Raw genomic sequence first — 27,825 nt, 5'->3', positions numbered from 1 at the left:
TTACAGTTCTTTCTGTACAAAAAAATAGTCCATAAACCTTTTTACGGGATATGTCGCAGAACATGTTGATCTTTGGTAAGTCTCTTTCATTTTGCAATGACGAATTTGCATTTTCCAGACTCCACATGTGAACATTGTGTCCGTTGATTTATCCACTAAGGTGGAACATCACTTCATCACAAAAAATTACATGCTGTAGAAATGGGTCATCCTCCAGCTTTGCTAGCTCATAACCAAAAAATGCGAGACGCTTCTCTTTGTCATTGGGATTGAGAGCGTTGTAATCGGTAGGGCTTGTACAGCAAATGCTTTCTCAGAGCTTTCCGTACAGTTTTGGTTGGGGTATTCCAAGTTATTGACTAGCTCTATTGGTAGACTTACTGGGACTGTGCACAAAACTTTCTTGAATCTGTCAGACATCATCCTCTCACACATGTGGTCGGCCTATGCTTTTTCCTTTGCACACACTCCCACTTTGTTTAAATTGCTTAAACCAATGGCTAGTGGTTTTGCGAGTTGGTGGTTGAATACCGAATTTGGTATGAAATACCCGCCACACTGCACTTTGCGACTCACTTTTTGTGAACTCAAGAACACAGATAACCTTGTGTCGCCATCTCACTCACAACTGTCCGTGAAATGGAATGAGGCCCCTATTGCCACGCAAACTCTACCGGGTGCCTCTGAAACTGTCACTGCCTGCCCATTGCTGCCTGCCAAAAACTGTGAAACTTCCTCTTTTCATTGGTATAAAGCTTCTTCATTTTGGATTTGTGCTTGACTACATATGAATTTTTAAAAATGGGTGCATCGTTTGGAATAACCCTGTATTATTGTTGACAACTTGCATCTGCTTGTGTCTGTTATGGGTATGTTTCCCAGCAAACATCACACACACACACACACACACACACACACACACACACACACACACACACACAGGCACAGGAATTGGAACCTAATTAATTTCATGTGATGTTCTGGTCACTAATTTATAGAAAAACAAACCTGTGCAATACACTGGGAACATTATCAAATATAACAGTACAATACAAACTAACATCTTTTCTGCAATTTGTAGTAATATTGGCAACCGGCTACCTCTGGCTTCTAAAATATATGCCAAATTACATCTGTTTCGTGTGCCAACAGTTAACAACCTGCCAGCAAGCAACAAAAAGGCAACTTTTTAGAAATATTGATAATTTTTGTGGGATTTTGACTGTAGAAGTAGATTAAAAATTTAATTTCTTAGTTTTATTACAGCTAAATGAAGTAATCATTGTGTTTACACTTTCAAAAAGAGAAAATGTTATGAAGTAGTTTCTACTTGTTAGGCCTTATCTTTTCTCTCAGTGGAGGACCTTTGTATAGATTTGAAGATGGGAAGAAGAGGTGAATTGGTCTGTTGGTGTTATCCAGTAGAACAGATAAGAGAGGATTGCTTTTGAAAAGCAGATATCCTGATTCTAAATCTGAAATAGTTTTAATTATTTGTGATGACTTAATATAATTCGATTGTAAAGACACAAAAAATGAAGAATGCTCAGTAATATATGGTCTCTCTCTCTCTCTCTCTCTCTCTCTCTCTCTCTCTCTCTCTCTCTCTCTCTCTCCCCGTGTCTGTGCATGTGTGTGTGCGTGTGCATGTGTGTTTGTGTGTGTGTTTTTTTGCTATTAAAATCATATTTGGCTTGTTTTTTTACAGCCTATTAACAATGCTGACTTTGTTGTTCCGGTGGAAATTGATGGAACAGTTCATCAAGTTTATGTCCTGAAGCGACCATATGTAGACGAATTTCTTCAGAGGATGGGAGAACTTTACGAGTGTGTACTATTCACTGCAAGTTTGGCCAAGGTGAGCATGTTAATGAAGTAGCATGCATTAACAGCTGCATAGAACTGGGTTTATCTAGTAATAGAAACATGCCATGTCCTAAGTCAAAATTGAAAACCATGCAAGCTGAGAAAGATGTAATACCCTTCAAAAAATTTTACCATTTTTTTCCTCATTGCAACCCTTGTGGTTTTTATGCACAGTGAAAATTTCTAGACACATTCATGCATTAAACTGGAATTTTGAGGGAAACCTATCTCATGGCTGGTTCTGAGAATTTGGGCTTGTGATTCTGCAATGTGATGTTATGAAATTTGAGAAATACTTTTAAGACATGTGTTATTGTTGTCATTTGAATAAATTCTAATATGAAATAGACATTAATTTTGCCAAAGTTGAAATCTACATATGAGAGGCTATCAAGGTTGTTATTTACCTTTGTTTTGAAATGTGTGCACTTAGTTTTATATTTTTTAAACACAAGTTCTCTTGATTGTGCTGCTACTTCCAGCTCAGTGACCATTCTCTCTAATGGTGGTTTTCTGGTGATAAGAGTGTCATCACATACAGAAATCTATGCTGATTTTACCACTGTTTACCTTGAAATCTGAAGCTTTCTTATGGCTGCTTCTAATGTCATTTTGAAAACCAGTGTGTTCAAGGCAGTCCTTACTTTTGCAAAGGATAAGCGGACAATTTAGTCACAGTAATACCTGGAAAATTTGCAAGTGCCATAAGAACAGTGGCACACTTCGCTGTAAACATTGTGCAGAACTGGTGCAGGAAACAGGGTCTGTTACCATTAGGAGGTGTAGTGAAGTGTCAAGGGATATAGCTCGCACAGGGTACGGTGGCTGATGCACAGTGACCAGTTTTTGTCCAAAGTGATGGGCAAGGTCATTCATTTGTTCAGAAGGGGAGGCAAAATAAGTGTTTTCCACCTTTCGGCTGGTCAACGATGACAGTAAAAAAAATCATTTTTGCGTTACTTATAGCTTATATGTCAGGTTCATGATGATGTGTCAATCATTTTGTTAATGGTCTTAGTTATTGTGATATTTACATGAAAAGTAAGACACTGCGCAAAATTCGGAAAAGTGTGCAATGAAAAATAGAGATCTCTATGATTTTGTGTTTGGTGTGTATTACATAATATGTTTATAATAGAGGGAAACATTCCACATGGGAAAAATATATCTAAAAACAAAGATGATGTAGCTTACCAAATGAAAGCATTGGTATGTTGATAGAGACACTAACAAACACAAACACACACACACAAAATTCAAGCTTTCGCAACCCATGGTTGCTTCATCAGGAAAGAGGGAAGGAGAGAGAAAGGCGAAAGGGTGTGGGTTTTAAGGGAGAGGGTTAGGAGTCATTCCATTCCCGGGAGCAGAATGACTCCTTCCCTCTTTCCTGATGAAGCAACCGTGGGTTGCGAAAGCTTGAATTTTGTGTGTGTGTTTGTGTTTGTTAGTGTCTCTATCAACATACCAACGCTTTCGTTTGGTAAGTTACATCATCTTTGTTTTTAGTTACATAATATGTTGTTGCATATGAAATATTTTTCCTTTAGACCTGGATGGAGGTATCTATCTGTCACTAATCTCAAGAAAATTGTTCTGATGTAGCCTACTCATTTGCGATCCCGCTGCACCAGCGATAAAGACAGAATGAAAATACACAACATTCCTCATATTTTATGAATGGTTTCAGCTATCGAAATGAGATTTTGGTAAATGATAGCATGCAAAGAGAAGAGAATGTTACCATATCATTTGTATGCAAAACTTCATTATCTTCCATGTTATTCTAATAACTACAGACTTTTTCAGTGAAAGAATGTAATTTTTAAAGGCTATCGATAGCTGGTGAAACGAGAAATGCTGTGGTTTTTGGAACAACATATGTGAAGACATTACACATTTTTTACACGTTTTTTTGCACCAAGGATGTGCTTTTTCACAAGCTACTGGCTTTATTTTTCCTCAGTTCCTCACATAATAAACTTATAAACCACTGTTTCAGAATTCTCTCGCAATTGTGTGTGCACAACATGTTAGTGACTTGAGACAATGTAAACTCCACTGTGTTTTGGCAAAAGGAGCAAATTTTGACATAGCAACCAGAGAAATGTGTAGGTTTTACTCAAAATTTGCCACTCGTGATGCTTCTCTGAAAGTTGCAGTTGGTTAACAAGCCAGACAAAAATAATTTTTGGCAGAATTCTTTTTAGATACTAACTAAAGCAGGGATGACAGTAGATCTTTTTGAATGGTCGCCATGCAAGTGTGGACTTGGGGGAGGGGGGGGGGGGGGCACTTAATATTTACAAAAAAGTTATTGTTGGCTTCAATTTAGAATGGCACTTAGCCCTCCAGCAAGTGGCATTTTCCCTATAGCGCTCTGAGCGACCTCCCTGCCATTGCCGCATTCCCCACGCTTCCCCAGCCGATTGCGCATCTAGCACCCACAGCATTTTGTGCGCGACTATAACCACTAGAAAGGCATGTGGTAAAAAGTAGTATCTAAACCCGAGGAATCCCCCTGCGGGTCCGGGGGTTAGAATAGGCCCGAGGTATTCCTGCCTGTCGTAAGAGGCGACTAAAAGGAGTCCCTCCCCCTCAAGGGGGTAGTTAGCGCCTGCGTCCGGAGACGGACGGTTCCACGACCTATATTTGTAGTCATTTTGGTTTTTCACTTCTTCTCATTTCTTCCTTCCTTTGGTTGGTTCCTTTCTTTGTTCTTCTCCATCTCACTGTCTTCCTTGCTCTTTCCCTTGCCTTCTTCTCCTTGCCTTCTTCTCCTTGCCTTCTTCTCCTTACCTTCTTCTCCTTGCCTTCTCTGGTCTCCGCCTCGGCGTTTGAGACAGTCTGTCCTCTCTCTCTTCTTTTTCCTCTTCTCCCTTCCTCCCTGTGCGTGCCTGAAGGCCGACCCACGCGTAGCCGGTGACGGGGTAACGCGTAATTCCCCGCCCTGGGTAGACAAGTAAGGCACGCACGTACCCCATGGTAAAGGCCAGGCCCAGGGAGGGGTGATTGCCTGAGCTGATACCTTCTGACCATGCCGATTGGTCCCACCGTCTGTTTCTCGGGAGATGTGACCTGAGGTGTAAACATTCACCTAAGGCGGTGTGCCCTCTGAGAGGGTCCCCACAAGGAAGGAGTGCGCCATCGGCGACGGTGGCAATCATGGGGGATTCCTCCACAATGGATTTCTCTTCTTCTTCTCTCTCGACTTCTGCCCACAAATGGAAACTTGACCAGCCACCAGTGACAAAAGTACTACAGCCTGCCCCACAGTTCCTCGTCGTTTCTCGATCTGAGGACGGAAAGGATTTTTCCTCTGTCAACCCTTTCGTTATCCAGAAGGGCGTAAATGCCATAGCCGGAACTGTTAAGTCTTGTACCAGGTTGCGTAATGGTACCTTGTTACTAGAAACTGAGAGCGCCTTTCAGGCACAAAAACTGCTTCGAGCCACACTCCTGTACACGTTCCCTGTCCGGGTGGAGGCTCACCGAACTTTGAATTCGTCTCGTGGTGTGGTCTATACTTGATTCCTCGATGGATTGACTGACGAGGAGATTCAGTCTTTCCTCGCTGAGCAGGGCATGACGGCTGTCCACAGGGTCATGAAAAAGGTCAACAATGACCTTGTACCAACCCGGACACTTTTCTTGACCTTTGATAGTGTTCAGTTGCCATCGCGCATCACAGCGGGCTAAGAGGTTACTTCTGATCGCCCCTATGTCCCGACACCTACGCGCTGCTACCAGTGTCAGCGTTTTAATCACACTCGCCAGTCTTGTTCCAATGCGGCTAAATGTGTCACTTGTGGCAGGGATGCCCATGAGGGTGACTGTCCACCTCCATCTCCTCGTTGTGTGAACTGTCAGGGTGACCATGCAGCGTCCTCCTGCGACTGTCCCATCTATAAGGAAGAACGCTGTATCCAAGAAATTCGGGTCAAAGAGAAAGTGTCCACCTCGGCTGCTCGCAAGCTATTTGCTGGTAGGAAGCCCACGCTGCTCCCAGCGGGGAAATACAGTGCTGTCCTCACTTCTCCTCGGACTACCAGGGAGGTGGCAACCCAGACATGCGATCTGACCTTCAGCACCACGGTCGTCCGTTCGGCCAGTGCTAAGATCGCGCGGTCGACGTCTCCTCTTCCTCACATCATCCCACAGACACAAGCCCCTTCATCAGCATCTGCCAAGACGAAGACCCAGAAGTCAGATGCACGGGCCTTCAAGAAGGAACCGTCCCGTGCAGACTTCCTACGTACCTCGAACTCCCAGCCATCGACCAGTACTTCCACCAAACGGCCTTCCAAGAAGGCTCATAGGAAGCACAGTTCTCCTTCTCTGCCACGGCGCATTTCTTCTCCTGCGCCACCCAGCGGTTGCCGCCCCAGGCCATCATCCGTTTCGCCTGGCCGCACCGCTGGTAGCCGAACATCTGGCCGTTCACCGGCGGAGGAAGCTCTCCCTCCCGGCAATCTTACCAAGATGGCCGATGAACCTATAGAACCAATGGACGATGACTGTCTGCCTACTGATAGCGGCGGCAGTGCTCGCTCGGAGCCAGGCCCTCAGCGGCCTTCGAGGTGACCCCTTCTTTCATCTTCCTTTTTCTCCTTACGATGGCACTTATTCACGGGAATATTCGCAGCATTCGCTCCAACCGAGAGGACTTGAAGTTGCTGCTCCGCTTGCACCGTCCGCTCGTCGTAGCCCTCCAGGAAACGAAGCTACGCCCATGCGATCAAATTGCCTTGGCACACTACACCTCTGTGCGTTTTGACCTACCCCCTGTGGTAGGTATCCCAGCTCATGGAGGGGTTATGTTGCTGGTCCGGGATGATATTTACTACGATCCCATCACGTTGCACACCGGCCTGCAGGCAGTTGCCATCCGCATTACCCTCCCCACTTTTACGTTTTCCTTTTGTACCGTTTACACTCCATCGTCATCTGCCGTTACCAGGGCAGACGTGATGCAACTTGCTGATCAGCTACCTGCACCATTTTTGTTAACTGGAGACTTCAATGCCCACCATCCCCTTTGGGGCTCTCCAGCATCCTGCCCGAGGGGCTCCTTGTTAGCAGACCTTTTCAACCAGCTCGATCTTGTCTGCCTCAATACTGGCGCCCCTACTTTTCTTTCGGACACATCTCACACCTATTCCCATTTAGATCTCTCTATATGTACTCCCCAACTTGCACGCCGGTTTGAGTGGTATGCACTTTCTGATACATATTCGAGCGACCACTTCCCGTGTGTTATCCATCTCCTGCAGCATACCCCCTCTCCGTGCTTCTCTAATTGGACCATCTCCAAGGCAGACTGGGGGCTCTTCTCTTCCAGGGCGACCTTTCAGGATCAAACCTTCACAAGCTGCGATCGTCAGGTCGCACACCTCACGGAAGTTATTCTCGCTGCTGCTGAATATTCCATCCCTCACCCTCCTTCTTCTCCACGTCGCGTACCGGTCCCCTGGTGGTCCGCAGCATGTAGAGATGCTTTACGTGCTCGTCGACGTGCTTTATGCACATTTAAACGCCACCCTACAGTGGCGAATTGTATCAATTATAAACGATTACGTGCTCAGTGTCGTCGTATTATCAAAGAAAGCAAGAAAGCCAGCTGGGCTGCTTTCACAAGCACCTTCAACAGTTTTACTCCTTCTTCTGTTGTCTGGGGTAGCCTGCGCCGGCTATCTGGCACTAAGGTCCACTCACCAGTTTCTGGCTTGAAGGTCGCGAATGACGTCCTTGTGGCCCCTGAGGCTGTCTCCAATGCCTTCGGCTGCTTTTTCGCAGAGGTTTCGAGCTCCGCTCATTACCACCCTGCCTTCCTCCCCCGCAAACAGGCAGAGGAGGCTATGCCACCTAACTTCCGCTCCTCGAATTGTGAAAGTTATAATGCCCCATTCACCATGCGGGAACTCGAAAACGCACTTGGCTGATCACGGTCCTCCGCTCCAGGGCCAGATTCTATTCATATTCAGATGCTGAAGAACCTTTCTCCTGCGGGTAAAGGTTTTCTTCTTCGTACATACAATCGCATCTGGATTGAGGGACATGTTTCCGCATGCTGGCGCAAGTCTATTGTTGTCCCGATTCCTAAGCCGGGGAAGGACAAGCACTTACCTTCCAGTTATCGACCTATCTCGCTTACCAGCTGTGTCTGTAAAGTGATGGAGCGAATGGTTAACTCTCGATTGGTTTGGCTGCTCGAGTCTCGACGCCTACTTACCAATGTACAATGTGGATTTCGGAGGCGCCGCTCTGCTGTTGACCATCTGGTTACCTTGTCAACCTTCATTATGAATAACTTCTTGCAGAAGCGCCCGACCGCGGCTGTGTTCTTTGATTTGGAGAAGGCTTACGACACCTGTTGGAGGGCGGGCATTCTCCGCACCATGCATACATGGGGCCTTCGCGGTCGCCTCCCTCTTTTTATTCGTTCCTTTTTAATGGATCGACAGTTCAGGGTACGTGTGGGTTCTGTCCTGTCAGACACCTTTCACCAGGAGAATGGTGTGCCACAGGGCTCAGTTTTGAGCGTCGCTCTCTTCGCCATAGCGATCAATCCAATAATGGATTGCCTCCCAGCTGATGTATCAGGCTCCCTTTTCGTGGAAGATTTTACCATCTATTGCAGCGTGCAGCGTACATGTTTCCTGGAGTGCTGTCTTCAGCATTCTCTTGACCGTCTTTACTCCTGGAGTGTCGCCAGTGGCTTCCGTTTTTCTGACGAGAAGACGGTCTGTATTAACTTCTGGCGCTACAAAGAGTTTCTCCCACCGTCCTTACGACTCGGTCCCGTTGCTCTCCCATTCGTGGAGACAACAAAATTTTTAGGTCTTACATTTGACAGGAAACTTAGCTGGGCTCCACATGTGTCATATTTGGCTGCCCGTTGTACCCGTTCTCTAAATGTCCTCCGTGTTCTCAGTGGTATGTCGTGGGAGCGGATCGAACCGTCCTACTTCGCCTATATCGGTCGATCGTCCGCTCCAAGCTGGGTTATGGGAGCTTCGTATACTCCTCTGCACGGCCATCCATCTTACGCCGCCTCAACTCCATACAACATCGGGGTTTACGTCTTGCGATCGGAGCGTTTTATACTAGTCCCGTCGAGAGTCTTCATGCTGAAGCTGGTGAATTGCCACTCACCTACCGGCGCGATATACTGCTTTGTCGGTATGCCTGTCGGCTACTGTCAATGCCCGACCACCCGTCTTATCGTTCTTTTTTTGACGACTCTCTCGACCGTCAATACGGGTTGTATGTCTCTGCCCTGCTACCCCCTGGAGTTCGCTTTCGTCGCCTCCTTCAACACCTTGATTTTTCACTCCCTGCAACCTTTCGAGTGGTCGAGAGCCACACGCCACCTTGGCTCCAGGCTCCGGTTCGCGTTCACCTTGACCTCAGCTCGCTCCCAAAGGAGGTTACCCCCGGTTCGGTATACCACTCCCGTTTTGTCGAACTTTGTTCGAAGTTCATTAATATGACCTTCATTTATACAGATGGCTCTAAGACCCATGACGGGGTCGGGTGTTCTTTTATTGTCGGGGCACAAAGTTTCAAATACCGGCTCCATGGCCATTGTTCGGTCTTCACAGTTGAGCTCTTTGCCCTCTACCAGGCTGTTCTTTACATCTGCCGCCACCGACATTCTGCTTATGTCATCTGCTCCAATTCCCTGAGCGCACTCCAGAGCCTCAGTGATCCGTATCTGGTCACCCTTTCGTGCACCGGATCCAACGCTCTCTTCAACAGCTGGTGGACGACGGTTCTCCGGTTAGCTTTATGTGGGTTCCTGGCCATGTCGGTATCCCTGGGAACGAAGCTGCAGATGCCGCGGCCAAGGCTGCGGTCCTCCAGCCTCGGACAGCTTCTTGTTGTGTCCCTTCATCACGTTGTAGCAGGGTCATTTGTCGGCGCATTTTATCGCTGTGGCATGCCGATTGGGCTGCACTTACCGACAACAAGCTTCGGGCCTTGAAACCTCTTCCCGCAGCTTGGACGTCCTCCTCACGCCCTTTTTGGCGGGAGGAGGTCGTTTTGGCCCAGTTACGAATTGGACACTGCCGGTTCAGCCATCGCCATCTGCTGACAGCTGCGCCGGCGCCGTTCTGCCCATGTGGGCAATTGCTGACGGTCCGCCACATTTTAACGTCCTGTCCAGATTTTAAGACACTGCGTCTTGATCTTGGCCTGCCATGTACTCTAGATGCCATTTTAGCGGATGACCCACGAGCAGCTGCTCGCGTTCTTCGTTTTATCAACTTGACAAACCTCTCTAAGGACATTTGATTATGCTGTTTTTTTAAATCCTATGCCTGTCAGTCTGTCTTTTATCGTGTTTTCCCTTTTAGTTGCTGTTTTAAACTTGTGCCTCGCTGTGCATTCCTAACGTAGTCTGGGCGCTAATGACCATTGAAGTTGTGCGCCCTAAAACCACAAAAAAAAAAAGAGGAATTTGCTCTGGATAGATACCTCTGTAATAAGACCTGTGATAATTTATGGGGCTACCGTAGGGCAGGAGTTGGCCTGCCTCACCCTAACAGATGGAAGTAGTAGGATACCCACTGCTTTGGGTTTCAGTGAAGGCAGCAGCAAGGGCATACAGGTTAAAAGCTAGAAATCTTTAGGACATCCAAAATCCCACAACAGTATAGTGAATGCGCTAAATATAGGAATGATCATGGAAGTACCAGCTGACTACACTAATTTCCAGCTGCTTTAAGAAACATTTCAAGGTAACAATTTGAAGTTTGCAACAGTGGAAGAATGAATCATGGTACCATAAATAGATTGGCGGGTCGAAAATAGGTGAAGGTGCTGGGGCTGGGTTATATGGAGTACAGCCTAGAATAGAGTAAAATCCTTCTAGGGAAGCTGATCACAATATTCCAGGCAGAAATATTTGCTATTAGAGTGCGCATGCAGGAGGTGACTCTACGTATGTGCTACAAGAATCGTAGCATCTGCATTCATTCACACAGCCAAGAAGCTTTTCAATCTGTATGAGCCCATCCAGTGAGATTAAAGATTGTTGCAAAATGCCATGAAGCACTTGTGGGGCAAGGGGAAAGCAGCTGGGTAAACCTGCTGTGGATCCGTGTTCACTTACGAATTAGTGGCAGTGAAGTAGCTAATAGACTGGCCAGGACAGGAGTGGCGATGACTGTTGGAGCATACCTGCTCACTCCTCACGAAGGTGATGGTAAATCAAAACTAAACTACATTGCTGGATCAGTAGGTAGCATGCAGAGTATTAGAGTAAGATCCAAAAACAAAAATATGCCAACCTAATAACGCCGAAGTCGTGTTTTAAGAGAAATTCTTATCCTGGGTTCGAGCAGGAGACAGATTAAACTCAGTGTTGGGCTAAAGACTGGGCATGGGACATCGGGAAACACCTGCACATTATGGGTGTAGAGAAAGGAGCTGCTAAGTTATAAGGGGGGTGAAACTGCATCACATTTAATCTTCTAATGCAAAGCTTTCTCATGCAGTTGGCTCAATGTGAATATCTACTCTGATGTAGATCTTAGTTTCTTGTGACCGAGCAAGATGGCACAGTCGTTAGCACACTGGACTCGCATTAGTGAGGATGATGTTTCAAATCCCATGTCTGGCCATCCCAATTTTGGTTTTCTGTGCTTTCCCTAAATCACTTCAGGCAAATGCCAGGACGGTTCCTTTGAAAGGGCACGACCAACTTCCTACCCTTCCTTCCCTAATCCAATGGGACTGATGACCTCGATGTTTGGCCCCCTCCCCCAATCAGTCAGTCAGTTTCTTGTGAGTCTTTTGATTTATATGGTCATGGTGTATCAGTGAAACCAGGAGCATCTCTGATGTCCAGCACAGCTGTCGACAAAATGTCAGAGTAAAAAGTTTCTTGGCTCATGGCCATACATCCCAAATCATTTATAAGCAAGTAAGACAACCAGTCGTGAAAATGTTCTTTGTATGTAGTAGGTCTATCCCATGTAAAAGCACACTGTGTTCTCTCAGAATTGCCTCTGAATATGAGACTAGCCTGTTATACCAGTATCACACAGAATTTTATGTTACGTTCTGCAAGGCAAAGATCCTGTCATTGGAGCTGCACATCTTAATCCCTGATTATGTAGCCTGGATAATTTGAAGGATCCATTTTCTTGGGATTTTTTCCTGGGCCTTATTAAACCAGTGGTAATGCATCTTTTTTGAAGAGTAATTTTCTCCTACAGGGACTCATCTATAACTTCCTCTCTTCCAGGTGCTTTGTAATTTTCAGACATTGAATAATCTTTTGTAATTCCAGAATTGTGGTCTCAGTAATATGAGGTTCTGCTGTGTAATGTAATAGTATTTTTATCTTCCCTGTGGTTACCTTTCTTCTTTGTATTCTCATCATCTGTTTATTACCTCATGCTTTCCAGTCAGCAGATTTCTGTGCCTATCCGTATACAATAACCTGTGGTCTGTATTCTTTAGTTTCTTATTTTAACTTCTACATTCTGTAGTAGCACTGTGCCATCTCCTCCACTTTCTGTCTTACCACTCCCACACACACACACACACACACCAACCCACCACCAACTTCCTGTGCATAACTTTTTTTTTTTTATCTGTTATTACTTTTATGTTGTAATTTTATGTACTGACACATTCCATGACCTTGGAGATTTGCTCCTCAATTTGGTCCTACAGAACTTGACATGTAAATAAATAAAACTGTGTATCCATGGCATGACAACAAGGGCGCTATACCATCCAATCTGCCTGTGGCCTGGTACGGAAAGTTGGCTCGCCACTGGTTTTACTTGTCGCCATTGGTTTTACTTGGGCAAACCCATCACGTCCCCTCTGCTGAGTCAAACATCAAAGGTCGCAACTAATTTTAAATGCGCTATACATCTATGTACATACTCTGCAAGCCACCATACGTACAAGGCAAATCGTACCGTGGACCACTACTAGTCATTTCCTTTCCTGTTCCACTCGTAAATAGTGTGAGGTGAATACAACTGTCTATAAGCCTCCAATCGAGCCCTAATTTTTCTCATCTTGGCTTCATGGCCCTTACACACAGTATATGTTGGTGACAGCAGAATCAATTTGAAATCTGCGTCAAATGCCAGTTTTCTAAATTTCCACAGTAGTCCCCTCGAAAATAGTGTCGACTTCCATCCAGTGATTCCTATTTGAGTTCACGTAGCTTTTCCATAATACTTATGTGCTAATCGAACCAAACGGTAACATATCTATCAGCATACCTCTCAACTAGTTTGGTGTCTTCCTTTCCGAAACACTGAAGCAGTCTTCAAGAATGGGTCGTACTAGTATTCTGTATGCCATCTACGTTATGGGTGAGCTACACTTTCCCAAAATTGTCCCAATAAAACAAACTCAAACACTTGTCTTCCTGACTACCAACCTCACATGCTCATTCCATTTGTTATCACTTTGCAACATTCCATTTAGTATTTAATCAATGTGACTTTGTCAAGCAGCATATTACTAATGCTGTGTTAGATTGTTACAGGATTGTTTATCCTACTTCTCTGCATTAACTTAGATTTTTCAACATTTAGAGCAAGCTGCCATTCATCCCACCAACTTGAAATTCTGCCTTAACAAGGCAAGGTCCCCAGCGGTGGGATCAACTTTCTCGAAACCATCTATATGGTACATAGGTTAAGGTCCCATGTATCACACCCTGCAGCCATTCACTCTAGTTGGCACTCATTTGCGAGTAATCAGTGAAAAATAATTTCGGAATTTTGCATGATGCTCCACAGATCCAAAAGAAACATTGTACAATTTGGATGCATAGCATAATGGCTACAGTACAAGCCTCGTAAACAAGAGGTTGTGGATTTGAATCTCATAAAGTGCTTTGGATTTTTGTATTTCTAAATCTCTATAAAAATGGTTTTGATCATTATTTTTGTTCAATTAATTGGCTTGAATGTATTTTCTTCATGTATGTTCCTCTGTCACATCATTTTAATCGCCTTATTAATTTCTGCAGTTGCTCTCATTTATCCCTCCCATCATTCTTTTTCCAGTTGGACTCTTTCTGCTTGGGAATTTAATTTTTTTTTATCTATCATAATATTGAAACATTTGAAAATGCCATTCTGTTGGTTGGAAAACAAAAGACAAAATAATCTTTTTATATTGACTGTGCAGTGGTGTCATAAATGTAGTTTTCTTGGATGATAATTGTCATAAAAACATTTGAAACATAAATTCTTGTAGAATTCTGGCCGAAATAGTGCAGATGAAGTTTTTTTTTTTTTTTTTTTTTTTTTTTTTTTTTTTTTTTTTTTTTTTTTTTTTTTTTAAAGAGGAGATTGCTTACAAATCACTCATTATGTGGGACCTGTTCCAAATAGGACTAATGGAATACTAAACACATACAGTGAAGGGCAGCATTAATCTGTGGCTGAGTGTCACAGAGATACTGTAGGAACTGAACTGGCAGACTGTAGAAGATTGATGTAAACTATCCAGAGAAAACCTGTTAACAAAGTTTCAAGAACCGGCTTTAAATAATGACTAGGAGTATACTACAACCCCTATGCATTCCTCACTTAGGGATCTTGAGGATAAGGTTAGAATAAATAAAGCACGCACAGAGACATTCAGACAATCACTCTTCCCACACTCCATATGTGAATGGAACACGAAGAAACCCTAATAACTGGTAAAATAGGACATATGCACTTCACGGTGGTTTGCAGAGTATAGATGTAGATGTAGATAGAATAAAAATAATGAATGCAGTAACATGGACGAAAGTGTAGGATGATGAAACGGAAGAAATTAAAACTATGTTAATACATGGAAAACTATTAAAATCGCATGCACAAAGATTCAAAGTGGAAAGAGAATTACAGGAAGAAAAAATTAGAGCTATTGCAAAACTTAAAGACAGTGATTAAAATAATGTAACAGTGGAATAGAAATATATATTTAAACCAGTTAACTGAATCAAAGATTATGATCAAAGTAATTTCAATCAAGATTTAAAAATAAAAAGTTTCAAAGCGCCCTATGAGATTTGAACGCACGTCCTCTATTACTCTGTGCAACCAATTTGTATAATGTTTCTTTATTAAAGCTGCAGAGCATAATGTGAAATTCTAAAAAAAAAATTGTCATCAGTTGCTCACACACAAGGACCCACGAGAGTGAATCGTTGCAGATGTGATACCTGGGACCTTAACCTATGGTCTCAAAAAGTCGATCCCACCACTGGGACCTCTGCCTGTAAGTCATTTTGTATCCCTGTACAGAGACACAAGGATGACACCTTCCGCACACCACAGTGTTGTTAGCAAACAGCCGCAAATTGCTGTTCATCCTGTCCACCATATCATTTATGTGTATAGAGAATGAGAGTGGTCCTGTCACACTTCTCTGGGGCACTCCTGACAATACCACTATGTTTCGAGTGGTTTTATTGATTTTGGACATTCATCTTTAAAAAAAAAAAAAAAAAAAAAAAAAAATTGTTTTGAATGCTGTGTGTGATTATTTCCGTACAAGTGTGATTATCTGATACTTTCACAGTCCTGGTGTTTGCTGTAATGTATGAAAATGATTCTCTGCAAAAGTATCAAGCGTCACTAAGTGCACTTTCTTTATGAACGAGAGAGTTGGTAGTCTGGGTTAGCATAATTTCTGGAGTGCTTATGTACATAAACCTTTATTTTCTCCCTTGCATCTACGTACACATGACTTGGTAATGGAGGATTTTGACCTTTCATTAAATAAATTCACGTTATGATGCAGTTATCCTTAGAATATTGTATTTCAAAAATCTTTCTGTAAGTTAAAATAATACAGATGAAGTTACAGTTCTCAGTATGTAATATAATTGGATAGATAAAAAAAGTGGCAGTAAAAGAATACATAAATAAAAAGTGTTATGTATACAAGCTTTCGGAGCCAGTGGCTCCTTCTACTGGCAGAATGGTTGAAGGGAAGCAAGAGGGCTGAAGGACCACGGGTCAAGGGAGACTTACCAGACAGGATGAGAAGGAAAGACTGATGGTTGGGGACTGCACTGGGCAAGATTGGAAAAAAATGAAATCTTAAAGGTGGAAGGTAGGTTAATATGCAAGACAGAAATTACTCTTAAAATATCATGCACGAGTTAATAAGAGCGAAAAGCTAAGTGCATTGTATGTGATGGATGTTGGAGGAGGGCAGTGAAAAATAGACAGGTCAGAAATTGAAAGATGTAGAAAACTAAAACAGAGTGAAGAAAGGAATAGTTACTATGAAGAAATGCTGAGACCAAATAAATTAACAAAAATTAAGGCCAGGTGGTGACGAGGACCGAGAACATGTAGTGCCAGTTCCCATCTGGAGAGTTCTGAGAAACTGGTGTATGGAGGAAAAATGAAGATTGCACGTGTGGTGAAACAGGCACCAGGGTCAGGACTGGCATGTTGTAATGCATGCTCTGCAACAGGATATTGTGCGTTGTCATTATAGACCCTCTGCCTATGCCTATTCGTCCTAACTTATAATTTGGTAGTGATCATGCTGATCTGAAAGACCAGACTGTGTTTACATAACAGTTGGTATATGATGGGTCATTCCACAGGTGACTCGCCCCTTTGATAGTACATTTTTTGCCAGTTACCAGGCTGGTACAGCTGGTGATGTGTAGGGCAAGTGTTGGAGCAGGGACAGTCATAGGGGCAGGAGCCTTAGGGTAGGGAGATGGGTGCAGAAGGAGCATAGGATCTGACAAGGATATTTGTTCTTTGTTAGTATGTTTAAGTGTGTAGCTTGCCTTTGGCGAGGACGAGATCAACATAAAGGAAATTGGTGTGGGATTCAGGAAATGATGTGAAATTTAATTGGAAAATGCATTTGGAGCTGCCAGGAATTTTTAACAGGTGAGCCTCACTATGAGTCGATATGGCAGAGATGTCTTCATTGTATCTAAACCAAACCAGGGGCTGCAGGTTTATGGATCCTAGGAAAGTCCCCTTCAAGTGACCCATGTATGACAGTTCATTAATTGATCAGAGACCACATTTGTTTGTGTGTGTGTGTGTGTGTGTGTGTGTGTGTGTGTGTGTGTGTGTGTGTGTGTGTGCAGAAGATTTTATTACAGAAAATGTAGTTTAAGAGACCACAACAGATTGAGACACTCAAGGTATCGAAAATCAGAAAAATTATGGAGCTCTGACGTTTGTTTTTTATGTAGGTTACATACCATGTGGAGACTGCACTGAAATAATATCAAATAAGTGTCACATTTGTTAATCAAAACACACACACACACACACACATACAAAACATGTACAGTGTTTGCAATTGGTTTATCAGTTATGAAGCATATATATAGAGATTTTTAAATAGTGTATAATTTCCATTATCTAATTTATCCTTACTGTCTCTGTGTTCTTTTTTTCAGTATGCTGATCCTGTGGCTGACTTGCTGGATAGGTGGGGTGTTTTCAGATCGAGATTGTTTCGAGAGTCTTGTGTGTTTCATAGAGGCAATTACGTGAAAGATCTTAATAAACTGGGACGTGATTTGCAAAAAGTTGTAATTGTTGACAATTCTCCTGCTTCCTATATCTTCCATCCAGACAATGCTGTAAGTACACATACCAGAAAAATTCATTTCTTGTGTTTAAATGATATAAAGGAGAAAAGGCAGCCACTCAACGGCAGTTGATGGATGTGTGATATACGTTCACATGTAACAGAACTAAAAATCTCTTTGGTTTGATATATTACGTAGGCACAATATCCTTACCAGCACGTCAGTTAGTGCTGCTGTAGGTATCCTTCCTGAAGAAAATATTTTTACTATGTTGGAAAGAGACTGCTCTTGTAACAATGAAAAGGGTGTGTCCTGAGTACCATTGATTGCAGAAAACTACACCGCATAGTAAGCTGCCACAGTGAACATTGTGTTGATGGCAGGGGTCACCATAAATGTCACGGATTGTAACAACAGTTGCAGAGAACACAGTGCAGCAAATCTATTGCCAATACAATAATGGATTACAGCAACAGTGATTAATCATATTATCCGAAACCATGTCCTTGATATAGGGAACAGAAGCCACTACTCCACCTGTGTAACCCAAAAAATGCATTTCATGTTGTAAGAGTGTACATAGAAGTACGAACATAGTCATTGAATGGTCAAAGCATGGTGAAAGATTGTCTGGACGTGTGGGATCACTGCTGACTTGTCAGAACAGTTGGAGGAACATTCCTCGGCATGAGGCTTCTTATACAACCTCATGCCACTAGACACAGTCCTATTGAGTATATCTGGGATGTTTTTGAGTTGGCTGTGCTTTTCTCCAACCCAGCTTCATTCATTTCCTGTGTGTTGTGAGTTCAAGTAGATAAATCATGGATAGCTACCCTAACACTTTCGATGTCCTGGGAGTCTATGATGAGGCATATCACTTCTATTGTCTAGGGTAGATAGGGGTGCTAGGTAGATGTCTTAATTTCATTATTCATGAGTGTAAGTGGTTTATAGTGAGGAGACATGTTCAGAGCTGTTTAATGGTTTTAAATGATGGTCAAAGCAGTGGAAGCTACATTCTTTGATTATGATAGTCCTATTTTTAATCGGTTTGAACTCCATATTTGTACAGCCCTCATTTTGTTTCTGAATTCGTTGTTGTTTTGTTATTGGTGGTGGTGGTGGTGGTGGTGGTGGTGGTGGTGGTGAGTTTTTCAACCAATCCGACTGAAAACCCTTAGAGGTTTTGGTCCTGCATCAGATCAGTAAGCGGTTGAAAATCCTCTATTCATTCACTCAGTGACCATACTGGCACTCAAATGGAAGATAACAGAGAGAAGGCTGAAATACTAAATCTGGTCTTCCGAATTCATTTCACGATGGAAGATCATTTCACACTCCCTCCTTTCGATCACTGTATGAACATCGAAATGGTAGATGCTGAGATAAGTGATTGTGGTATATAGAAGCAACTACAATCACTTAGTAGGGGAAAGCCATCAGGGCCAAATGAGATACCTATAAAATTCTACGAAGATTATGCGAAAGAACTTGCTCCTCTTCTAACAGGAATTTATCGTGGATCACTGGAGCAACAAAAGTTAACTAGTGACTGGAAAAAAGTGCTGCTATTTCCCATTTTCAAGAATGGTCATAGAGCACATGCACATAATTATAGGCCTATATTGCTGACGTCAGTCTGTTGTAGAATTAAGAAATATGGAATTACAATATTTTTAGAGAACTAAAATCGCCTATATAAAGATCAACAAGGATTCCACAAACAGATATCTTGCAAAACTCGGCTTGCTCTGTTCCTCCACAAGATCCAAAGCACTGCAGACAGTGGCACTTTGGTTGAGGCTGTGTTCCTTGACTTAGGGTAGCATCAGCATTTGACCCCAGCTCATACTGTTGTTTAGTGAAAAAATATGGGCTTACAGGGTATTGGACCAGATTTATGACAGGACTCAAGACTTACCGTATTTACTCGAATCTAAGCCGCACTCGAATCTAAGCTGCAACTGAAAAATGAGACTCGAAATCAAGGAAAAAAATTTTCCCGAATCTAAGCCGCACCTGAAATTTGAGACTCAAAATTCAAGGGGAGAGAAAAGTTTTAGGCCACACCTCCATATCGAAACAAAGTTGGTTCATTGTAATATGAGACACAATTTAGGTCGAATGAATGACGATACAGCTACAGTAGTTTGGTTTGAGTCGTAAGCTTAGCAGTTAAGCTTTACCAGGTAGCCATTACTATGCGTCAGTCGCTCCGCCCATATTTATACGGGTACCCTTCGTTTTTCACGTGTTTAGTCTGATTGCTTATTTTTCTTTGATCTGATAAGTGCCGTTCTCTTTGTTATAGGTGTTTACGTCACTCTAAGCTGAAAATGCATTACTGTACTGTCATGCATTGTTTGTCGCATTCTGATAATGAGTTTACGGCCTGTCGCCGCTCGCGGCATGGCTTGCTTTTGTGCACGCTACCGCCGCTTACAATTTTAAAAAAGAGAGGAATCGTCTCGTTATCGAAACAATGGCAAGGGACTGCTATTTGTTGTTACTACACTGCTGCTTTCTTTGATAATGATCAACAAGAACCAAATAATAGGCTGCGTATGATAGAAGATGTTCTGAACGAGAGTTTAGCGAAAATTTTTCTCCATTTGAAAATCTTTGCAGACGCCTCTTTAGTACATTATATTCTGCACAGAAATTAGTCATCTTAGATTTAAAAATCTAGTCAGTTGCCGTGCTTCAATTCTGACTGTATCACTATTAGGCATAAGAATAATACGAATATAAACATGACATGATATGTATATTCTTCCGCGTTTGTTGCTGTCTCACTCTAGTTTCATAGTTTATTAGGAAGACAGGATTTAAATTAGATAGCAGCAAATACGAAAGAATGCATGGTAAAATGTTTATATTCGTATTATTCTTATGGTGAAGATAATACTGTGTGTGATTCACAATTCATAGAAGTTCCTGTTAGCAACCATCTCTTCTCACAGGTAGGAAAAAATTCAGAACGTAGAGTTGGCCATATTGAGAAACATCCCAGTCTTGCCAGTCGGATTTTCGTAGTACATTGAAATGCTGCTACATTTGAAGATGAACAATACGGAATTTGTATTTACTTCATTGGATAATGTATGAAAATGAAGTGGTTGAAACTCAGGGCGGAGAAAAAAGCTCGTCTTCCACCTTTTCTTTTAATTTTGTTACTGACGCAGAGGTTTTGGCACCAGTATTTATCTTTGTGCCTGCAAAGCATGCCTGTGTAGTGCTACACATATTCGAAGGCAGAAGTTAGTTGTGGCGGCACCTACCAACATTTTTCAGAACTTCCGTTTACTTTGCACTAGATTTTAATCCGCAGGGGGTTTTTTGGATTGCAAAAACCGGAAAAAAAGTGCGGCTTACATTCGAATAAACACGGTACTTGCAGATAGAAATCAAAATGTCTCTTGTAAAGGAAGAAAATCGACAGATGTAAAGGTAATTTCCGGAGTACCCTGAGGAAGTGTGATAATACCATTACTGTTTACAATATATATAAATGATTTAGTAGAAAATGTCAGAAGCTCTTTAAGACTGTTCACTGATGACATGGTTTTCTATAAGAAAGTAGTAATGCCAGAAGACAGTATCAGTTTGCAGAATGACCTGCAGAGCATTGATGAATGGTGCAGGCTCTGGAAGTTGACCCTAGACATAAGTAAATGAACATTTTGTGCAAATAAACATCTAGGTGTAACTGTCCAGAGCAACTGTAACTGGAATGACCGCATAAAACAAATGGTAGGAAAAGCAGATGCTAAACTGAGATTCATTGGAAGAATCTTAAGTAAATGCAACTCATCCACAGAGGAAGTGGTTTACAAGGCTCTTGTTCGACCAATTCTCCAGTATTATTCATCAGTCTGGTATCCTTACCAGGTGGGACTGATAGAAGGGAGAGTGAGCATTACAGATATGCTCAACAAACTCCAGTGGCAGACATACAAGAGAGGCATTTGTTCATCACGAAGAGGTTTACTGTTGGAATTTCGAGGAGCACTTTCCGGGAAGAGTCAGCTAGGAAGGGAGAATTAGTCACTGGTACCAGAACTACCCGCCACCACACTTGGTTATGTGGCTTGTAAGTATGACCTAGATGATGATTATGAACTTTGCTATTGAGCAGCAACCTCTTTTAATCTTACAGGTATAACAAACAGTATGTTGGATCCACCTAGTCGTGAGAATAGAACATCATTGCTTGCTCACTAAAGGAATTTCTCTGTAAGTTGTTCTTGTACAGTGTGACTTCGAAGTTCATAAAAATTAGACCTTTTGGTACATTAACCCAATCAACAAATACCAAAACAGGTTTCAAAGTGGGAAAAAAGTAAAGTAGTTACAAATTTTTGTACAATGGTAAAAGGGAGCTCCATGAACAACTTAACAAAAATCCTCACAAGTGGGTGGGGGGAGTCTAAAGATATTTTTTTTAATGTTTTTCTTGAATAGCAGCTTGTAACAAAGATGTTTCCCAGTACAAAATCAAACTACATTAAATTTTCCACAAAAGAGGTCCTATTCATTTCTTCTTTAGGACTAAAAGTTTCTGCATTACAGGAGATGCAGAAGTGCAGATTATTATAAATAGTGTTTTAAGATATAAAATTACCGTTTACTGTTAAATGAAGTAGGTTAAGAACAAATATTAAAATCTGTACCATGTCTAAGTGCAGTAGGGCTGTGTTAAGAAATAAATTGTATTATGGGGGCGTAACAGGGTGAAGGGGCGGGGGTAGAGGGTAGAACTGCGAGGGAAGATGTGTCACCAAATTGTGGTCATGCACTACTCTTCTTCATAGGTCTGCAAACTGAAGAGTGGACAGTTGATTCTTGAAGCTATCTACCATGTGGGGTGCAAGCTGCAGTCTGGAGGGGGTGGGGAAGAGTAGTAGTGTACAGGTGGAAAGAGAGACAAATGCTGGTTGTGGGACAGGGAGGTGGGGGAAAAAGGAGGAGAGACAGTATGTTACCATAGGTTGAGGCCGGGATAATTAAGGGTACAGAGATCGTGCAATTGAGAAAAGCTGGTGGTGGAGGGAAGGATCCAGATGGCTCGGGTAGTGAAGCAGCTATTGAAATAAAGTGTGAGATAAGCTGCGTGTTTTGTCACAGGGTGATCCACTCTGCTCTGGGCCACAGTTTAGAACTAGCCTTTCATCCTGGTGGACAGCTGGTTAGTAGTCATAACAATATAAAAACATGTGCAATGGGTGGAGCAGAGTTGGCGAATCACATGGCTGCTTTCACAGGTGGCCCATCCTAATGCACAGCTACTTCTTACTTAAAGAGAGGGTATTTAAATAAATGCATGGCACAACCATGGGCACCCACATGCCACCCTCCTTTGCCAACCTTTTTATGGGCCATTTAGACGCGACCATCGTAGCCTCCCAAAACACCAAACCCCTTGTCTGGTTCAGGTTCATTGATGAAATCTGCATGATGCAGACTCAGGTCCAAGACACCTTGTCTTCATTCTCTTACAACCTCAACAGTATCTCTCCCATCTGCTTCACATGTTCCTCCTCAACCAGCATGCCGTCTTCCTAGATGTTGACCTCCTCCTCTCTGATGGCCCCATCCGCAACTCTGTCCACATTAAACCCACCAGTCACCAACAGTACTTGCATTTTGACAGTCGTCAACCCTTTCGCACCAAAAAATCCCACACATACAGCCTGACCACCCAGGGACAGTATATCTGCAGCGACAAAAACTCACTTGCTCAGTATGCCACCAAGACCTTCACAGACAGGTACTATCACTGGATGTACCGTATTAATTCGAATCTAAGCCGCACCTGAAAAATTTTACTTGAAATAAAGGAAGAAAAAAATTTCCCGAATCTAAGCCGCACCTGAAATTTGAAACTCGAAATTCAAGGGGAGAGAAAAGTTTTAGGCCACACCTCCAAATCGAAACAAAGTTGGTCCATTGTAATATGAGACACAATTTAGGTCAAATGAATGACGATACAGCTACAGTAGTTTGGTTCGAGTCGTAAGCTTAGCAGTTAAGCTTTACCACGTAGCCATTGCTATGCGTCAGGCGCTCCGTCCGTATTTATACGGGTACCCTTCCTTTTTCACGTGCTTCGTCTGGTCTGAATCGATTGCTTATTTTGCTTTGATCTGATAAATGCCGTTTTCTTTGTTATAGGTGTTTGCGTCACTCTTAAGCTGAACATGCATTACTGCACTGTGTCATGCATTGTTTGTCGCATTCTGATAGTGCTTGTTTACGGCCTGTCGCGGCATGGCTTGCTTTTGTGCGCACTACCGCTGCGTACAATAAAAAGAAGAGAGAGGAATCGTCTCATAAGCGAAACAATGACAAGACTGCTATTTGTTGTTACTTACACTGCTGCTTTCTTTGATAATGATCAACAAGAATCAAATAATAGACTGCGTATGATAGAACATGTTCTGAACGAGAGTTAGGCGAAAATTTTTCTCCGTTTGAAAATCTTTGCGGCCGCTTCTTTATTACATAAAATTGTGCACAGAAATTAGTCATCTTAGATTTAAAAATCTAGTCACTTGCCGTGCTTCATTTCTGGCTGTATCACTATTAGGCATAAGAATAATACGAATATAAACATGAGACAATACATATATTCTTCCGCGTTTGCTGTTGTCTCACTCTAGTTTCGTGGTTTATTAGGCAGAGAGGATTTAAATGAGATAGCAGCAAACAAAAAATGTTTATATTCGTATTATTCTTATGGTGAAGAGAATACTGTATGTGATTGAAATTTCATCAGGTTCCTATTAGCAACCATCTCTTCTCACAGATAGGAAAAAATTCAGAAAGTAGAGTTGGCCATATTGACAAACATCCCAAACAGTCTTGCCAGTCAGATTTTCGTAGTACACTGAAATTGTGCTACATTCGAAGATGAACAATACGGAATTTGTATTTACTTCGTTGGATAATGTATGAAAATGCAGTGGTCGAAACTCACGGCGGAGAAAAAACCTCGTCTTCTACTTTTTTTAAAAAAAATTATTTACTGACGCAGAGGTTTTGGCGCCAGTATTTATCTTTGTGCCTACAAAGCATGCCTGCGTAGCGCTACATGTATTCGACAGCAGAAGTTAGTTGTGGCGGCACGTACCAACATTTTTCATAACTTCCGCTTGCTTTGCACTCGATTCTAAGCCTCAGACGGTTTTTTGGATTACGAAAGCCAGAAAAGAAGTGCGGCTTAGATTCGAGTAAATACGGTAGTCTGCAAACAGACCTCCCCTGCCATTTTCCCCCACATCCCCAATCCTCCCACCACTCCCAAGCCACAAAGGAGTGCCCCCTTCATCACCCTGTACCATCCTGGACTGGGACAACTGAACCACATCTTTTGCCAGGGCATTGATTACCTATCATCATGCTCTGAAATGAGACATCCTACCTGAGACACTTCCCACCCCTCCCAAAGTGGTATTCCGTCACCCACCCAACCTCCACAACATCCTAGTCCATCCCTATACCACACCCAATCCCAATGCCTTGAAACAAGGATTATATCACTGTGGAAGATCCAAGTGCAAAACTTGCCCAATCCACACACCCAGCCCTCCCTATTCCAGTCCTGTCACAGGTTTATCCTACCCAATCAGGGGATGGGTCATCTGTGAAAGCAGACATGTAATTTACCATCTCGAGATCTACTTCTGTTGCAGAGGGAGACAATTTAAACCTCTGAGCTATTTCAGGTATTGAGAGAGCTGAAGCTGGGGTGATGCATTTGTTACACCTCATGCTGTGTAAATTATTCCAGCCAAAGACAGTGGGGACAATGGTATCGATATTGTCGAATACATACTGACAGCATGTACACTGGTGAGGCTCTTCAGTGTGGTAGGCAGTTGACAGATCCAGTTGCTGAGTTTTTTTTTTTACATAATAGCCCACAAAGCAATGGCAAATAAGTACTCATTAATCAACTGACAATAACTCCACTATGTAAACATGAGCTCAGTGAAATGTTTTTTGTCTGCTCAAATAAGAGAACTGGACTGGAGATGCTGTGGAAGTATAGTCTGTTTAAACTGAAATAGAAGCACCACTCATGGTGTGGAAGTTGCCTGTTCTGGAAGAACGTTACAGCTGCCATACAGAATGCCTAAGTATCAACTTCCCCTCTAGCACTGTAGAACAGTGAGCATAAATTTATGTAGATTCCACCCATTTGAATTTCTTGCGTTAGCATTATTGGTAAAAGCAAACAATGAAAAACTTCAGGTAGGAACAACAACAATATAGGAAAAGATAGATTGCTACTTACTGTAAAGAAGACAGGTTAAGTTTCTCACAGGCACAATTAAGACACTTACATAAAGCTTTCCAGCCATCACAGCCTTCATCAGTAAAAATACACACACACACACACACACACACACACACACACACACACACACAACATTCATACACACAAACAAGCACCCCTCCTGCACACATGACCACCAACTCTAGCATCTTGAGCCGGAATGCAACTATCATATGGTATGCAAGAAGCAGCCTGGAGGAGGTGGGGACGGGGTAGGGACAGTAGTGTACGGGGGGGGGGGGGGGGGGGGGGGGGGGAGACAGACGCAGTCTGGTAGTGCGTGTCAGGACTAGAATGCCAACAGGTACAGCGACAGGAGGTTGTTTGGCATGGAGGTGTGGAAAAAAGGAACAGAAAAATGAGGAGGAGCGGGGAAAGACGTGCAGATGCATTGGCAGAAGGCAGAAAATAAACAGGGTGGGAGACGAGAATGGGGAGGAGACGACAGGAGAGAGCGGGTGGAAACTATTGGGTGGAGAGTAGGGCGACATTATGTTACTGTAGGTTGATGGCGGGATAATTTCTGCAGAGAATGTATTGTAAGGCAACTCCCATTTGTGCATTTCGGAAAAGCTGGTGGAGGGAAGGATCCAGATGGCCTGGTTAGCGAAGCAGTCATTGAAATAAAGTGTGTTATGTTCAGCTGCATGTTGTGTCACAGGATGATCCACTTCGCTTTTAGTCATAGTTTGGCACTGGCTGTTCATCCTGGTGGACAGCTGGTTGGTAGTCATAACAATATAAAAACATGTGCAGCAGTGACCTTTGCAGTGCTGGTGGGAAAAAGATTGGATTGGAAAATGTGGACCTTGCTGCTGTCTATTGTTGACAGTAAACTGTAAGGCAGTGTAACTGTGTTGTAGTCACTTGGTGGTGAATTAATGAGTTATCAGAAAGTTACTGCATTTATCACACCATTAATTGTCTTAGTGGTAACCTGCATAAATTTCTTCCTTTCATGAGTTGCTGGTACTTGTAGAGTGGGCTGCAGAGAGTGGAGCCCCTTACTATACATCCACATTCACAGTATGTCATCTGAAGAGGGTGTGAATATGACTAATGAAGGGGAACTGATTACCGTATTTACTCGAATCTAATCCGCACCTGAAAAATGAGACTCGAAATGAAGGGAAAAAAATTTTCCCGAATCTAAGCCGCACCTGAAATTTGAGACTCAAAATTCAAGGGGAGAGAAAAGTTTTAGGCCGCACCTCCATATCGAAACAAAGTTGGTCCATTGTAATATGAGACACAATTTAGGTCGAATGAATGACGATACAGCTACAGTAGTTTGGTTCGAGTCGTGAGCTTAGCAGTTAAGTTTTACCAGGTAGCCACTGCTATGCGTCAGGCGCTCCGTCCATATTTATACGGGTACTCTTCCTTTTCACGTGTTTCGTCTGGTTTGAATCGATTGCTTATTTTTCTTTGATCTGATAAGTGCCGTTCTCTTTGTTATAGGTGTTTACGTCACTGAAAATGCATTACTGTACTGGTCATGCACTGTTTGTCTCATTCTGATAATGAGTGTTTACGGCCTGTCGCCGCTCGCGGCATGGCTTGCTTTTGAGCGCGCTACTGCCGCTTACAATAAAGAAAAGAGAGAGGAATCGTCTCATTAGCGAAACAATGGCAAGAGACTGCTATTTGTTGTTACTCTCACTGCTGCTTTCTTTGATAATGATCAACAAGAACCAAATGATAGACTACGTATGATAGAAGATGTTCTGAACGAGAGTGTAGTGAAAATTTTTCTCCATTTGAAAATCTTTGCAGACGCCTCTTTAGTACATTACATTCTGCACAGAAATTAGTCATCTTAGATTTAAAACTCTAGTCAATTGTCGTGCTTCATTTCTGACTGTATCACTATTAGGCATAATAATACGAATATAAACATGACATGATATGTATATTCTTCCGCGTTTGTTGCTGTCTCGCTCTAGTTTCGTAGTTTGAGGCAGACAGGATTTAAATGAGATGGCAGCAAACACGAAACAATACATGGCAAAATGTTTATATTCGTATAAATCTTATGATGAAGAGAATACTGCAT

The 27,825-nt window shown here is 42.6% G+C and overlaps 1 protein-coding gene across 2 annotated transcripts in view; it reads left to right on the top strand.

Moving 5' to 3' along the window:
* LOC126162944 (phosphatase Herzog) overlaps nucleotides 1-27,825 on the top strand; it is a 69,153-nt gene that overhangs the window by 14,424 nt on the left and 26,904 nt on the right. For both annotated transcript variants that reach the window (XM_049919777.1, XM_049919776.1), the window contains 2 exons: nucleotides 1,709-1,858; nucleotides 17,291-17,476. In XM_049919777.1, coding sequence (XP_049775734.1) covers nucleotides 1,709-1,858; nucleotides 17,291-17,476 — 336 coding nt within the window. The remainder of the gene's footprint in view (nucleotides 1-1,708; nucleotides 1,859-17,290; nucleotides 17,477-27,825) is intronic.

This window comes from Schistocerca cancellata, chromosome 2 (assembly GCF_023864275.1).
Source record: "Schistocerca cancellata isolate TAMUIC-IGC-003103 chromosome 2, iqSchCanc2.1, whole genome shotgun sequence".
NCBI lineage: Eukaryota > Metazoa > Arthropoda > Insecta > Orthoptera > Acrididae > Schistocerca > Schistocerca cancellata.
This window is presented reverse-complemented; position numbering and strand designations above follow the sequence as displayed.